The sequence below is a fragment of the Phlebotomus papatasi genome, chromosome 2 (assembly GCF_024763615.1).
Source record: "Phlebotomus papatasi isolate M1 chromosome 2, Ppap_2.1, whole genome shotgun sequence".
Lineage (NCBI taxonomy): Eukaryota > Metazoa > Arthropoda > Insecta > Diptera > Psychodidae > Phlebotomus > Phlebotomus papatasi.
In genome coordinates, this window is record NC_077223.1 from 85582448 (window position 1) to 85598755 (window position 16308).

Genomic DNA, 16308 nt, shown 5'->3' on the forward strand with positions numbered 1-16308 from the left:
ACTAATGCTACATCAGCAAAATGGCTAAAATTTAACCAGATTGACAGCAATTAAAAAAGGATACTAATTTGAGATTGTTGTATTGTTTAATTTTATAATTCCCTTCTTACTTTCTATTTAATAAATTACCTAAGTAAAACAACACGATTAGGGTTACTAAATACCATTTTGAAGATGTTGTTCAAGCTTCTTTAACACTATATCAGCAAAATGACTAATATTTAACCATTTTGACAGCTATTAAAAAAATCCATGATGGAAGCGTCTGTAGGTTTCAAAATAGGCTAAAGGAGACACTGGGAGCATCTAAACGGGGGGATTTTATTTCGAAACCGCCATTTTGACACAAAAATCCCCCATTGAGCTTTAGACCGGTGCATTTTTGCCTATCTTTTGGCGCTTAAAAATCTCCCTCTTGGAAAGCTCCATTGGTTTATGTTCGAATATTTTGGCATTTCAAGCGATTTCAAATAATTTTTTTTTTGTTTTTCAAGAGATGTTTTTCTCATGATCTATTTTCAAAGTTATCAAAAGTCGAAAAGCAAGTGAAATAGGGACACGGTATCGATCTCTCTTCTGAATATATCGTTTAATCTTCTTAATATAGTCGGATTGTTAAATAGACATCCTTAAATAGAAATAAAGAAATAGATAATTAGAATAAAATTGATTTATAGAAAAATAAAAACTTTGAATATTTTCTTAATTTAGCAACAATATTGTCATAAAATTCCGCAGTAGGACGGTTTTGATATAGAGAATGTGTGCCCCATCTCCTCTTCGTGTTCGTTACCAGGCATAAATATTAACTTTTCCACTATTTAACAAATTCTTTGATTGTAAAACACTGTGTGATTGACGTTTGAAACGTTTCGAAATAAAATAGAAAGTCTTTCAGACTATCTATTTTAGTTAGAGCACACTTGGAGAATTTATAACAGAGGGTGGAGAAAATTTATCTCAGGCATGAACCACTAGGGGAGATTTCCCGAGACTCACCGGTGCATCGCACAGTGGGGTGCATTTCGAAATCCCCCCGTATAGAAGACGCCTAAGAGGAAGAAAATTCCTTAGATCTCGCCAAGGAATTTCCTTGCTCTTTGGGTCGATAAACGCCTAAAGCTTTCTATCCTTTCATTGTCGCTCGGCGTCTTTTAAAAGACGGCCCTTGGTAACAGCAATTTAATGCCACTGGGATAGGCAAGATGCCCCTCAGTTACGGCTACCAGAATTCTGATGCCTCCAGAATGTAATAGAGATTTGAATCTCTGCACTGGGCACGAATGTCTCAGGATTAAAGAGGCTTCAAATATTTAAAGTCCCTGGCTGCCACTTAAAGAAGCCTATTTAAAGCCGCAGTGGTAGGCAGCGGAGCCTCTTCTGGCTGCTGAAGATAGGAAATCTAATGCCGCTGAGGAAGCCAGAATACTTGGCCGCTGAGTACAAGGCACAGTATGTGCCGCTAAAAAAATAGGCCAAGGAAATTCGCAAATGAAGAGAAAAGGCAACTTACTTATTGCCGCTGAAGTGAGAAGTCCTGGGTTCTCGATGCGAATCTGAATTTATTTTCACAAATTATGGTCTTTTATACAAAAATATTGTTCTCTTCCACCTATGAGGATTATTTACATCAATTATGCTAAGTCCCTAAAAATTGGTATATGCCCTATCTGCAGAATTGCATTTTCCCCATTTCTCTTTTGCACCCAATGACACACAATTTCATCGGTCATTCACCGGGTGAATGTTCAATTAAAAATAAAGTTCTTTAATATCTCCTAAAATATTTAATTATTAAGGATTAATCCTTTAGAATGTGATAATTTATGTTAGCTCGAATCTGTAGATATATTTTTCTATCCGGAATTCAAATTCAAACTACATTTAAAATGGGTTTGAAAATGTTATGTGTTAAGAATTCATATGGTTTTAAGATAAACTAGAAGGATTTAACAAGTGATATTAAGTATACTTGGAATTAAAGAATATAGAAAATTGATCTTGCATGTAAAAATAGGACAACTGTTGAAATTATAGCTAAAAAACTAATCCTAAAAATATGCTATTTTTATGCTCGTGGGATTATAAAATTTTACTTAAAATTAGAAATGTTTTTCGTCTGGAACAGCGTCATTAGAACCATTTTGTTAGAACCAGGGGCATGACGTTTTCTATGTTTCGCATATGTTTCTAACGTGCCGAAAAAACTTTGGAGTTTATTCAGTGTTTTCTGTTATTGTAGAATGAATCAGAAAAAATATAAATACAAAATAAAAGCCAATTAAAATATAGAATAGGCAACCGAAAACCCCAAATTGGCAACCTACGTAGTTTCGGAGATATCTCGTGAAATGTGTACGAAAACAGGGAAAAATGTACACTAAAACTGGTCGCATTTTTCAGAGCTAATGCCACTCCCATGGTTGGAACACTAATTAGAACACTTCCGATTTAATAAATTACCTAAGTACCATTAGATAAGTAGGGTTACGAAATTAGATCATGAATACATCATTTGAACGTCTTTATTGGTATAAGCAGAATGACTAAAATTTAACGAATTTGATTTTGACAACAATTAAAATTGGGTAGAAATTTCAGAATAGTAGGGTCAAAGGAACGTCTGTTCGACAGGGAACACCTATTGACAATTTTGTGAAAATGTTGAAAATTATTTAATGTATCTAGTAAAATATAAGTAATATAACGTTTTTCTGTAATATACCTTTTACTATAAACAGAAATGTTCAAATTTCATATCCCAAATCGTACAGAGTAGGGTATCAATAGGTGCCGACACGAGTTCTTAAAGTGTCAATAGACGTTCTTTTCACCCTAATGTTGTTTAAATTCCTTTTATTTACCTCTACTCAATTCTTGTTTAAAATTTATTACCAAAGGCAGGTCTTCAGTGAGAAAGTCTGATATCGCATTTCGTCTTGTCAATTCCTTTCTTTCCTACAGTAACACAACTGTCATAGGCCTGAGATATAGAGAAGTGAAGGCATAGTTCGAATACAGTGAACCTTCAAACGATGCGAATTTTCTCCTTGTTTTCAAAGAGCTACGATGGATAATTATTAACCTCATGAAACGAAATGAGAAGTTGTAAACCAGGCATATAGGTACCCCTAATGCCCCTAAGTCAATACGTTAGGCCCATTATACTTACTTGAATATGCGTCTGGAGGATTGGTTTTTGCTACTTGGGTAGTTTTTCTGATTCATTAAAAAAAAGGAATTTTTGACATCTCGAGTCGATGAATTTTTTAATATCTTTAAATTTTAAACAAAATATTATAAGAACTAATAAATTACTTCTTATAATTCGTAGTGTAGAAAAAAAACTAATTAAAATTTAAAAGATTAAAATCATGATTAAAACTCTCCAGTATGGATTTCCACAGAGACAATGATACCAAAATAATTTCTTAAGAAAAATATGCATATTATAGTTTTTTTTTGTTTATTTAAAATTTGATTCATTCCATAAAGTTGATTGAGTAAAAAATTATTTGTTTTCTCTCAAAATGTTTTGGATGCAGAATTGAAGCTTTTGAACTGCTAGTACGATTCTAAATAACAAAAATTCTTCAAAGTGAATTTAATTCTGTACATCCATCCTATTCACATGTTTTCCAAAATATTGACGTTCCATTTTGTAAAGTAAAATTAACAAAAAAACAAACGGAAAATTGTTCACGGTATGTTTTATTGTGAAAATAGAGGGAAGCTGGGTCAAATCGGACATAAAATTTAATTTCAACTTCAGATAAGTTATAAAAGGAAAATGAATGTCAGAAGAAAAATTTTAAGATCAGTCAGTCGTTAAACGTAAACGTGAACTTGCATTTTGAATTTCCGGCAAATTTTTGACTTGATTTGGCATGGCTTTGTCTCTTTTAAAGGTTAGTACTGAGCCAGTTTTTTGCACTTTCTGAATTCGATTTTACCTCAATAAGTATGTAATATTGATCAGGTAAAAATCTTAGTATTGTTTTTAACAAAACTTTATCTTGGTGTGATCATGCAACTTCAATTTGTCAAAAGGCAATTTATAACATATCACCCGAAGAAACTTATAGTCCATCACGTCAACTTTTTCAGATATATTAAAGTAAAAGTTCTTAAGAAATGGGTAGAACTATTTTTATGAAACTTGCTTTCTTTAAATAACGGCATATCATAAGTCAGAGGTGTGGAAGAACCGTTGAAACCGAATAAACGTCAAGATAAGTTTGCTTAGGTAGCGTTTTGACCATTGACGAACAAGCTTTATTTGACGTTTTTTCGGTTTCAAACGGTTCTTGCACACCTCTGTCGTAAGTTATTGGCGCCAATAACGAGAATAAGAGGAGTTTTACAGAAAAAATCATTACAATTCTTATACATATGTTTTATGCTTTAGTACTTTCTTACATATTTTTGGGGTTGATCCTGGAACAAAAGTTGTTACCTTTACCAATACCTATTCGATGGTATAGGTCTCATTCGTGTTGAAAGGTTGGACCCTTTTGCCCATTGTCCTTTGTACGAACTTTTTAATGGTATATGATTTACGAACATTTCGTAAATCCCCGGTAGAAATTTACAAACATTTACAAACACTTACGAATATATTTTTTTTAATATATACGAATTATATATACGAATATATACGAATTTAATATACACGAATATATTTTTTGTGACTGAATTTTACCAAAATTCGGGCTATGGGAAAACAACTAAACTATGTCCCCGGCGAGTGGCCTTCAAAGTTGAAGCCAATTTCTTACTTTCACATACAAATGCGTATGGGAATTTTTCTGCACACGTGATCGTTATGCTAAATATTTAAAAAGTGAGAAGTTTTTCCGTATTATAAGGTACCTTTCCGTATGAAGGGATAAATATACTAAATTTTTGTTTAAATAAATTTTTTCCTCTGAGCACTGTGAACTGAGTCCGAGCCCCAAAGGGCATTTGATATCCAAATAATGTATGTCTCAAATGTAACCAACATATTTTCAACGTAATCGAGCTATTTCTTAAAAATATAATGTATGAACGCAATGGATGTAAATTATATGAAAATTATGTGCGTTGAATGCCAGTATAATAACTTGACTAAAAATTGTATAGAAAATTCCAGTTAAAATACTGTTATTTTCCCTTAAAAATACGATCAAACATTTTTTATCTATAAAAAAGTTATAATATAATCTATTTTTGAGTGAAAATGTATAAAACTATGTCAAATATTTCTAAAGTATATATATCTTACATATTCATGCCATTATGTTCACATAATGTCGTGAAATTGTGTGAACATCATGTTCTGATATATTTTAGTTACATTTGTTCCATAAAAGACACAAGTTATATACAACTTGTCTCCTTTTTGTATGACGCTGCCAGATTGTCAAATTCTACTTTGTTTACTAAGCAGAAGTTCATCTCCAAGTGAAAATTTGTGAAAAAAGTGATGTCTCACATTAATTAGAGTCCTGAATTTTTCAGCTTTCCTTTAAGACTTTCAAGTCGAGAATGAAATTTTGTTCACTAATATTTTAGCCTCTAACGGAAAACAATTATTGCATTAAACTTTCATACGCGATGAAAGTGCACGAGGCACAAAAAATGTGACTGAATCGTTGAGAATAAATATTTATTCATTTGAGGAAAATATTTGAGCAAGACTTAAAGAAAAATGGACAATAAATGACACTTCTTCAGTCAATAGTTGTAATATTGGTATGACAGAGTGATTATATTTTATTTAGTCATAAACAATACATTTTACCGTACACGATGACTTGATTAACCCTAAAATAAAAAAATTCCCCATTCACCCGAATATGGGCCTGTTTTATGCGGTTATATAGAAGAAATTTGTAAAGTCTTCGCCATCATTTTCGTATAGATATCAGACATCTCTACTCATTTATGTCGATAAATGCTCCTTGGGAGATAAATTTAGAAATTGGCTTTAAATAGCTTCATATAAAAAGGCCAACTTGCCAGGCGCTTGCAACTAAACATTGTTAATATTTTTGACTAAATAAATATGTAGCACACGTGGGTAAGTCGGAAGTAATGCTGATTTACCGATAATCTGTGGAATTTACTCTACATGTTAGTGAAGTTTCATTGACACAGGTGAAGAAGTTCAAGTATCTCGGGGTGTTATTCACGAGTGATGGTAGGATGGAGGCAGAACTCTCGTCGCGAATCGGTCAGGCTTCTGCAGTAATGAGGGAGCTTGGCAGAAGCGTGATGAGGAAGGTCGAGCTTAGTCGATCGGCTAAATTATCGGTTTTCAAAGCTGTGTTCATTCCTATTCTCACCTATGGGCATGAGATTTGGGTAATGACCGAAAGGGTAAGATCGCGAGTACAAGCTGCCGAAATTAGGTATCTCCTGGCGGTTAAGGGAATCACTCGTCGAGATCGAGTGAGGAATGTGGCCGTTCGTGAGGAACAAAGAGTCGAGGAGCTGCTTCTTCGTGTTAAGAGATCACAACTTCGATGGTATGGACATGTTCAGCGCATAAATAGAAAAAGATTCCCCAGAAAAGCTATGCAAGCCATTGTGAGGAGACCTCGACCTCAGGGCAGACCTAGGACAAGGTGGCTGAATAAAATTCAGTATCTTGCGTGGTAGCACCTTGGGATTGAACCCGAACATCTTCCTGAGGTAACAGAGGATCGACAAGATTGCGCTGCTAATTTGGATGCCATGGGCCTGCGACCCCAATAGCGATAAGCGGTTGAAAACGAATGAATGAATGAATAAATATATAGCACTTACCAACCGCTCTTGCCATTTGACTGCTCTGTTGTACAGCTTAGCCCCAATCCGCTCTAAATTATTTTCAAACCTATCCAAACGGGTATTTTTATTTAATTTAAGCTCAACTGATCCGATTCTTTCAAAACCAGCCGGAAATGCTTGATGAAATGCCCTGTTTTTTTTTTGATCCGTGGAAAAAGTTTAAACACTCTTTTTCATGTTGTTAATATTTCCTTTTTCGCACAAAGTAGTTGCAGCAAAATGAAAAAAAAAACCTCAAAGCTCACAACAAAAGCCCCATGGCTTTATGGGATTTACCAAAATTTTTCCATAAAAATTGCGTGGGAAAAAAAATTAATGAAAAATTTATCTATGGAATTTGTGCATTTAAGTTGAAACTCTGGGGTTGGATGGAGTCGTCCGGGGGGATGACATTGATTGGAAAAAGAATGGAGACGATGTGGATAAAAGTGGTGAAAGTCCCATGCTTAATAATTGAGCATTAAATGAGTGTGTTGTTCTACCTTCTAACTGTGTCATATTCTTCGAGGTTTTAGGTACAATGTTGAATTAATTGAACTTGCGTGGGCGCGTGAGAAAATTTTCCATCACTTCTGGAAAATGCCTAAAAGGTGTTCTTTCTCTGGAGAATTTTTCCAAAGAGGAAAGAAGAGCTCAAAAGCTGCCTCTCAACTTGTTGAGCTGTAGCTTTTTTGGTCAGGAAATTTGGCACAAAAGACACTTTAATTTACGAAACATTTTACTTTATTTTTCGAAGATATTTCTTTTTTTCTTTTTAAAATTATAAAACATCTTTGTCATTTTATTTTTGTATCAAATAATTACACGTAAAATCAATTGAATTTCAATTCATTTTGTTCTCTTTTTTATTCTGTAGAAATGTCCTCAGTTGATTTATTTTCTATCCAATTAAAAAGATTTATTTAATAAAAAGAAAAATAAATCTGTTATTTTTAGCTTCCTTTTCATTGGAAAATATGTCATGTGTGCGTGGAAAAAATTTGTCTCACGTGAAAAATTCCTCTTTTGTGATGTTAAAAAATTTTTCGTGGCATTAAGAAAAAATGTTTAAAGTTATTTACGTGGGATTTCTGTAATAAAATATTTTTATATTATATTTTTTTTGAAAATTTTGCATGGTTTTTTACGATAGGGAATATTTTATTTTTTGTGTTTTTGCTTTTTACGATTGTTTCTCTTTTTTGTTATTTACATTTTACACATTTAGATTAAATTACATTCGTTTTTCTTTGCTGCTTCTATTCAATATTTATTCATTTACGAACTGTTTTATTTCTTTTTAAAGAAAATCAGCAATTTTCTCAATATTTCCTCAGTGAAATCCAAGGAAATAAATTAGTCTTCTGTAGAAAGTATGAACTTTATAAAAAAGAATTCATACTAGGAAGAAGGATTAAGTTGTTTTTTCCACAAAATACTGCTAAAAAAAAACCGTCCAAAATCGCATACAAATTCCTGGCAATATTGCATTCAGATGATTTAATGTCATAAAGAAAAAATAATACTGTTTTTAAAAAAATGTTCTATAAATTTTTCCGTTGTGTTTTCTTCGTAAAATTCAAAATTTGTTGCCTGAACTAAGTTCAGGCACCAATCGGTAAAGTGAATCTAAGCTAAACCGGTTCGATTCATTACCTCTAAAAATTTCACAGGCTCAAAATGTTCATTTTTTATGCAAAAATTCATCAATATCGCATTTTTTTCATCCAAATATTTACTTATGGAGACATTAGAAGGGGGAAAAAGGATGTATAAATATGCATTATTATGTAAAATACACCAAAAAAAATGGCACTATCTGTTAATGGCTCATTAATGCAATGCTTCGACTATTGTCCACGAAGCATTCCGTCAATACATTTTGTGCTATTTTATCGAATATTTAATATTAATAAATTTTTTATAAATATTACCATTTTAAAGTGGCTTGGTAGAGGATTGAAACCTCAATATAGGATGCTTTTTTTCTTTTCAATATTTCTTTCTATACATTTTTTTTTCACTGTGATGTTTTATTCCTTTCATTTTATTTCAATAGTATTTTTATTTAATTTTTTTTTCTCTTGTTAAATGCGTTCAGTGTGTCAGTTGTGTAAAAAATAATTCAGACAGAAATTGAACTGATTGAAAATAAACGGTAATTAAATTAAATTCTCACTTAGAATAAATCACAAAAAAATAATTACTACATTTAAATTAATCTACAAACCTTCTGAATTTTCTATTCACACTTTTAAGACTGAAAAAAAAAGAAATATGTTAAATTATCTTAAAGGAAAACTCTGAAGAGAAATGAATTACTCAAGAATTCTTATTTAAAAATAATAATGTCTATTTCTAGTTAAAAAAAAAAGTAATTTGACTTCGTAGAACGTCAAAAACGTCATTGAATGTGATTAACCCTTGAAAGACGATTGGGACACCGATGTCCCAAAAAACAAAACCGAGGTCATTTACTTTATAGCATTGGATTCAGGTTTACTTTAGGTTTCTCAATGGAAGCGGGAAATTTAATACGTCCCTTCTTTCAATTTCGATGGGAATCAATCCTCTCGTTAAGTAATAAGAGTAATAACCTTCCCAATTTGAAAGCTCTCTCTGGTTGAGGTTTTTCCTTTACTGAATCGAAGATATATCAGAGAGAACTTACCTAAAAACCCGGTGCAAGTTCGAACGTTTAAACCGGCGAGTTACACAAAAGTGAGCAAGTTCATCAAAAGGACATTTCTTTGAATGAAATAGCATTTAAGACATTCTTCCATCCTGAAATTTCACAAAACTACACAAAAAATCACTTTTCGTAGCAAATTTTTGAACAATGTTGTTGACATTGTTTACGATTGAAGTGTCAAGAATATCGAAATTCGAAAGGGCAGAACTATCAGCGCTAAAGCGGCGAATACGTGAACTTGCACTTTAGGCTTCCGGTAGATTTTAGAATAGGTTTGGCTTGGCTTTGGAGTGGCTTTGTCTCTTAGAAAAGTTATTAATGAACGGAACCAATCTGTCCCATTTGTCCCAAAAAATTTCGAAGCGCCCGGAAAGGAATTCCGAATACTAATTTGACATTTAATCTAATCTCATTTTAGATAAGAAGATTGACCATATGGACCCGAGTGAGTTCGACAGCCTTACATAAAATAGAAGAAGATAAAAAGAAACGGATTTTGACGTAGATCCTTCTACGTGTCCGCGTTTTGGAAGAAGCCTAGAAAGACAAACTTCTCTTTCTTTTATTACAAACACAACGTTTTGGAGCTTGTTGGTTCCTTTCCTTCGAAGGAGCCTAGATCCTTTTGACCTAGATCCCTCTCCTCCTTTATTACTAACACAACGTTTCGGAGTTTGTTGGCTTTTTCCAAGACAGGATGAGAAGAATCTAGGTCAAATTCTGCATCCGCGGCTTAGAAGGAGCCTAGACATAGATTCTTCCGCTCTTTATTACTGACACAATATTTCGGAGTTTGTTGGCTCCTTCCTTGGTTTCTTAGAAAGACCCAAAGAGCTCCGAAACGTTGTGTAAAACACGGATTTTGACCTAGATCTTTCCGTTCCTTTATTACTGATGCAACGTTTTGGAGTTTGGTGGCTCCTTCCTTGATTTCTTGGAAAGACCCAACGAGCTCCCAAACGTTGTGGAAGATACGGACTTTGACCTAGATCCTTCCGTTCCTTTATTACTGACGCAACGTTTCGCCGCAGGGAAGGTTGGAAATGTCACAATCAAGATGAAGAATAAATACAATACAATACAATACAATTTGTTGGCTTCTTTCCTTGGAACATCGTTTCCGAGCACGTTGACTCCTTCCTTGGTTTCTTGGAAAGACCCAACGAGCTGCTAAACATTGTGGAAGACACGGACTTAGACCTAGATCCTTCCGTTCCTTTATTGCTGACACAGCATTTCGGAGTTTGTTGGCTCCTTTTCTTGGAACACGTTTCAGAACTTGTTGGCTCCTTGCTTGGTTTCTTGCAAAGACACAACGAGCTTCCAAACGTTGTGGAAGATACGGATTTTGACCTAGATCCTTGCGTTCCTTTATTATTGACACAACGTTTCAGAACTTGTTGGTTCCTTCCTTGGTTTCTTGGAAAGGCCCAAAGAGCTCCGAAACGTTGTGGAAGACACGGATTTTGACCTAGATCCTTCCGCTTCTTTATTACTGACACAAGGTTTCGGAGTTTGTTGGCTTCTTCCTTGTTTTCTTGGAAAGACCCAACAAGCTTTCAAACGTTGTGTAAAACACGGACTTTGATCTAGGTCCTTGCGTTCCTTCATTACTGACACAACGTTTCGGAGTTTATTGGCGCCTTTCTTTGGAACACCGTTTCAGAGTTTGTTGACTCCTTCCTTGATTTCTTGGAAAGATCCAACGAGCTCCCAAACGTTGTGTAAGACACGGATTTTGACCTAGATCCTTACGTTCCTTCATTTTTGACACAATGTTTCAGAGTTTGTTGGCTCATTTCCTTGGAACACCGTTTCAAAGCTTGTTGGGTCCTACCTTGGTTTCTTGGAAAGAACCAACGAGCTCCCAAACGTTGTGCAAGACACGGACTTTGATCTAGGTCCTTGCGTTCCATTATTACTGACACAACGTTTCGGAGTTTATTGGCTACTTTCTTTGGAAAACCGTTTCAGAGTTTGTTGACTCCTTCCTTGGTTTCTTGGAAAGACCCAATAAGTTCCAAAACGTTGTGAAAGACACGGACATTGATCTAGATCCTTCAGTTCCTTTATTACTGACACAACGTTTCGGAATTTGTTGGCTCCTTTCGTTGAAACATCGTTTCGGAACTTGTTGGCTCCTTCCTTGGTTTCTTGGAAAGACCCAACGAGTTCCCAAATGTTGTGGAAGATACGGACTTTGATCTAGATCCTTCTCTTCCTTTATTACTGACGGAACGTTTCAGAGCCGGTTTACTCCTTTCTTTGGAACACCGTTTCAGAGTTCGTTGGCTCCTTCCTTGGTTTCTTGGAAAGGCCCAGCGAGCTCCGAAACATTGTCTAAGACACGGACTTTGATCTAGATCCTTCCGTTCCTTTATTACTGACACAACGTTCCGGAGTTTGTTGGCTTCTTTCCCTGAAACACCGTTTCAGAACTTGTTGGTTCCTTCCTTGATTTCTTGGAAAGACCCAATAAGTTCCCAAACGATGTGTAAGACACGTACTTCGCCCCAGATCCTTCCGTTCCTTTATTACTGACACAACGTTTCGGAATTTATTGGCTCCTTTCCCTGGAACACCGTTTCAGAACTTGTTGGCTCCTTCCTTGGCTTCTTGGAAAGACCCAATGAGCTTCCAAACGTTGTGTAAGACACGGATTTTGACCTAGGTCCTTCCGCTTTTTTATTACTGACGGAACGTTTCAAAATTTATTGGCTCCTTTCCCTGAAAAACGTTTCAGAACTTGTTGGCTCCTTCCTTGGTTTCTTGGAAAGACCCAACGAGCTCCAAAACATGGATTTTGACCTAGATCCTTCACTTTAGGTAACCCGGTACCTTGACAACGTCCATCGTAACAAACCCTGCTAGTTTACCCTCTTTTCGAATTCCACTCTAAATACCGTTGATGCTGGTTACTTTTCCCCCTGCTGTTCGTAAGCTTTTCTTTAATTCTAGCACTTTAGGATGGTCTTCACGGATTCTAAGTAGTAGCTCAAATAGGTAGAATTCACTCTGTAATTCATTTCTCCCAGAGCGGCGAAAAATCCAAAATCTCACACTCTTGAAATTGTCATTGTTTTCACTGTGAGTGTGGAAAAATAAAGCTTCTCAAATGTGATGCAATTTTTCTACTAAAACCCTAATGAAAATATTATAATAAAATAGTTTAGTGGCAGAAAAAATTTTGTACCTATCAATTATTACAAATAAGGTTTACTAAAAAATTAAGCAAATTCCACAATTGAATTTGCTACTATCACAAAATACAAAAATTCAAGGAGAAAATAGACTTCTCTCCTCGTCATCTCAAGCAAATGAAACTCAAAAGAAAAAAACCCAAAATAGAATTCACACTTGAAACACACGAATCATACTCATTCCCTCGCTAAATCATCCAGTCTTTAAAATCCAATATTTTTGTGTGATTTTCTCTTGAGATTTTCAAATCGGCAGTGTTGATCCCTTCAAATTCTTCCCCTTGGACTTTTTTTTTTTCACAAAAAGCCCTCCCTAACATTCAAATTCATTGGCCGTGATTGCACTCAGATCCTTCATGAGTCCCTCGAGATTCGCCATCTCCTGGTTTAACTCCTCGGTGGACGTACTCGGGGCCAGTCGTTGTACTTCGTCGGCTGAATGAGCCACAACTCCTGAACCATTTTGTAGACGGTTTGCCATCGGATTCGTGGCAAGGCTAGGCTTCTTGAAGGGGGACGAATTTTGAGGTCGAATCGTGACGGCAGGAACTTTGAAAAAGAAGGCAAGCAAGATATTTAGCATCCAGAAAATCAGTAATTCTTCAAGTAGAAAATCTGATATGCGTATGAGAGCAAGGATTCCTTACTAACTTCGGACTTCCTACTAACCTACGTAACTTCGGAACGATAAACTTCCTATTAACTTCGGAATTCCTGAAGATTGAAAGGAAAATGAAAAATAAGGAAAAAGAATCAAGGACATAGAACAAAGGATCAAGGAAGTGAAGTAGCGGCGGAGCGACAAGCGTAGGCTGCTAACCTAGGTGTCCTAAGCCTGCGACTCCGATAGGGAAAACCGATAGAAAATTAATGAAAGGAGAAAAACTCACGTCCTTCAATCAGATGCACGAAGTAAATGTCATCAAACAAAGACAGCAATGTACTGGTTTGTTGAACTTATTTACTAATGAGCAGTGATGCAGACCAGAATCTTAAATCACTAAACTTAGAGGACCTCGGAAGACTAGAAGGTAGAGTCTATAAAGTCTTCAAGGTGAGACAAAAAACGTCGTGATCGCGAAATAATCAACGAAGACTTCGTTTCGGAGACAAGTACAGAAGTAGTAGAGGTTCCCTAGTTAGGGAACTGTGTACGTCTCAGTCAACTCCTTCTGCGCAATTGAACTCTTCACAGAATACAACAGTGTTGATTTCTGTAAAATTATTGCCCGTGATCCTATCAAAACAAGGACACACACTCCTCAGGATCAAGATCTTTGTGGTCCCGTTCTTACGACTGAATCACGACTGCAGTTAACGCAATTGTCGATCCAAGCGATAACTGGTCTTTCATAATGTCTACGCTTCAAGAAAATACGAGTATAGTCATTCCAGTATGCTATTATGAAGGTCAAGACATCACATCGTTTAGCATAGAGAACCTCGGAATCTTGTGTCGAAATAGCGAACCAATACAGAAACTCTTGATCAGGACCGGAAGCATACAGACAAAACCAGGCTTGTCTTTACGATTACCAAACAAAAAAATAGAACTGTTCAGAGAGACTTTGAGCTTAATTTGTAATTACTTCCTATTTGAATTCAAAATCGAAGCTTTAAAGATAAAGCCTCAACTGTTAGTAGCATTTTAAGATAAAAGAAGGAGAGGTACCACTAGAATCTACATGCTGCCTTGAAATAAGAAACATCAAAATCTCTCAGGAAGGTCTGAAAAATTCGACAAATTATACACTCTAGATTGAAACAAGCAGATCGAATTAAGGAAGTCCTATAGCGCCATTTTGACGTCCACGTTTCTTTAAAATGGCCTCATTGTTAACTGAAACAACATTCTAAAATCTCACGAAGATCAAGTAAAAAAAAGCCTATTTCAAAGTTTAACGGCCGTCTTTCTCAAGTACAGGAGCGAAATGAAGCGAAAAGATGTGAAGGGAATTGTTGACTGCAACTGTTTTACAACTAGACGACGTTAAGAAGAAGATGGCCATAAGAGAGAAAAATTTGCATAAAGATGGTTACAATTACAACTGACCAATAATGTTTAAATGCAGATGCTTGCAACTGGATGACTTTGATATGAAGAAAGTCACAAGAGGAAGACGTATATTTAAAGATGTTCACAACTGACTGAAGACATTCAAACGAAGATAGCTACAGCAAAACGATGCGACGTTGATATAAAGATGATTACAACTGGATGATGTAGGCATGAAGATGGTTACAAAAGAAAAACGTTTACTCAAAAATAGTTACAACTGACTGACATTCAAACCAAGATAACTACAACAAAACGATGCGATGTTGATATAAAGATGGTCGCAAATGAATGACGGTGACATGAAGATGGTAACAAGAAAGAAACGTTTACATCACCTCACTGAAGATGGTTACAACTGACCGTAGACGTTCAAACGAAGATAGTTACAACAAAACGATGCGACGTTGATATAAAGGTGGTCGCAACTGGATGACGGTGACATGAAGATAGTAACAAGAAAGAAACGTGTACATAAAGATGTTTACAATTAACAGAAGACGTTCAAACGAAGATAGCTACAACAAGACGATGCAACGTTGATATAAAGATGGTCGCAACTGGATGACGTAGGAATGAAGATTGTAACAAGAGAGAAACGTGTACATAAAGATGGTTACAACTGACTGACGTTCAAACGAAGACAACTACAATAAAACTATGCGACGTTTATATGAAGATGGTCGCAACTGAATGACGTAGGCATGAAGATGGTAACAAGAAAGAAACATTTACATAAAGATGTTTACAATTAACCGAAGACGTTCAAACGAAGATAGCTACAACAAGACGATGCGACGTTGATATAAAGATGGTTGCAACTGGATGACGTAGGCATGAAGATTGTAATAAGAAAGAAACGTTTACACAAAGATGGTTACAACTGACCGACGTTCAAACGAAGATGACTTCAAGAGGACGATGCAACGGTAGATGGTTGCAATTGGATGACGTTGACATCATGATGATCACAAGTGGAAGATGTTTGCACAAAGTTAGTAAGACGTAATCGATGCAAACAACGATGGCTACAACCGGACGAACAACGGTAGTATAAGGATGGTTCTACCTGAATGACGTCGACATGAAGAAGATCGCAACTACGTAACGTTGACAAAGATAGTGCCAACTTACTTTGAAATGAAGATGATCACAATAAGACAACGTTAATAAGAGCATGATCCCAACAGAACAACGATCGAAAACGGACGACGTTGACATGAACATGGTCACAAAAAGATAACATAAAGATGGTTGCAATTGAATGACGTCGGTTCAGTTAACATAGTCAACATCGTCGACTTCCGAAAAAAAAACTGTAGTAAAACTCTGACATCCTTTCCTGCCATCTTACTTCCGCTTCAATGCTTCTTTAAATGGTTGTTATACGACGTTGGAAGGTACAACACAGTTGATGTATTTTACTAGATCTTCCTTTAGTACCCCCCTTTGTTATCAAATTCTGACAAATTGAACAAAAGCGCTTCTCGTTGCTTTTTTGCTTAGGTCAAGGAGTTCGGTTCGGAGATGAAAAAGGCTTAGAGGAGACTTCGAAACATCAACTA

General features: G+C 35.6%; 1 protein-coding gene across 1 annotated transcript in view; it reads right to left on the minus strand.

Moving 5' to 3' along the window:
* Positions 1-7521: 7521 nt before the first annotated feature.
* The window catches only part of LOC129804838 (neogenin), a 92871-nt gene continuing 84084 nt past the window's right edge, over positions 7522-16308 (minus strand). Inside the window, exon 14 of the mRNA XM_055852478.1 lies at positions 7522-13236. Coding sequence (XP_055708453.1) covers positions 13001-13236 — 236 coding nt within the window. The 3' untranslated portion in view covers positions 7522-13000. The remainder of the gene's footprint in view (positions 13237-16308) is intronic.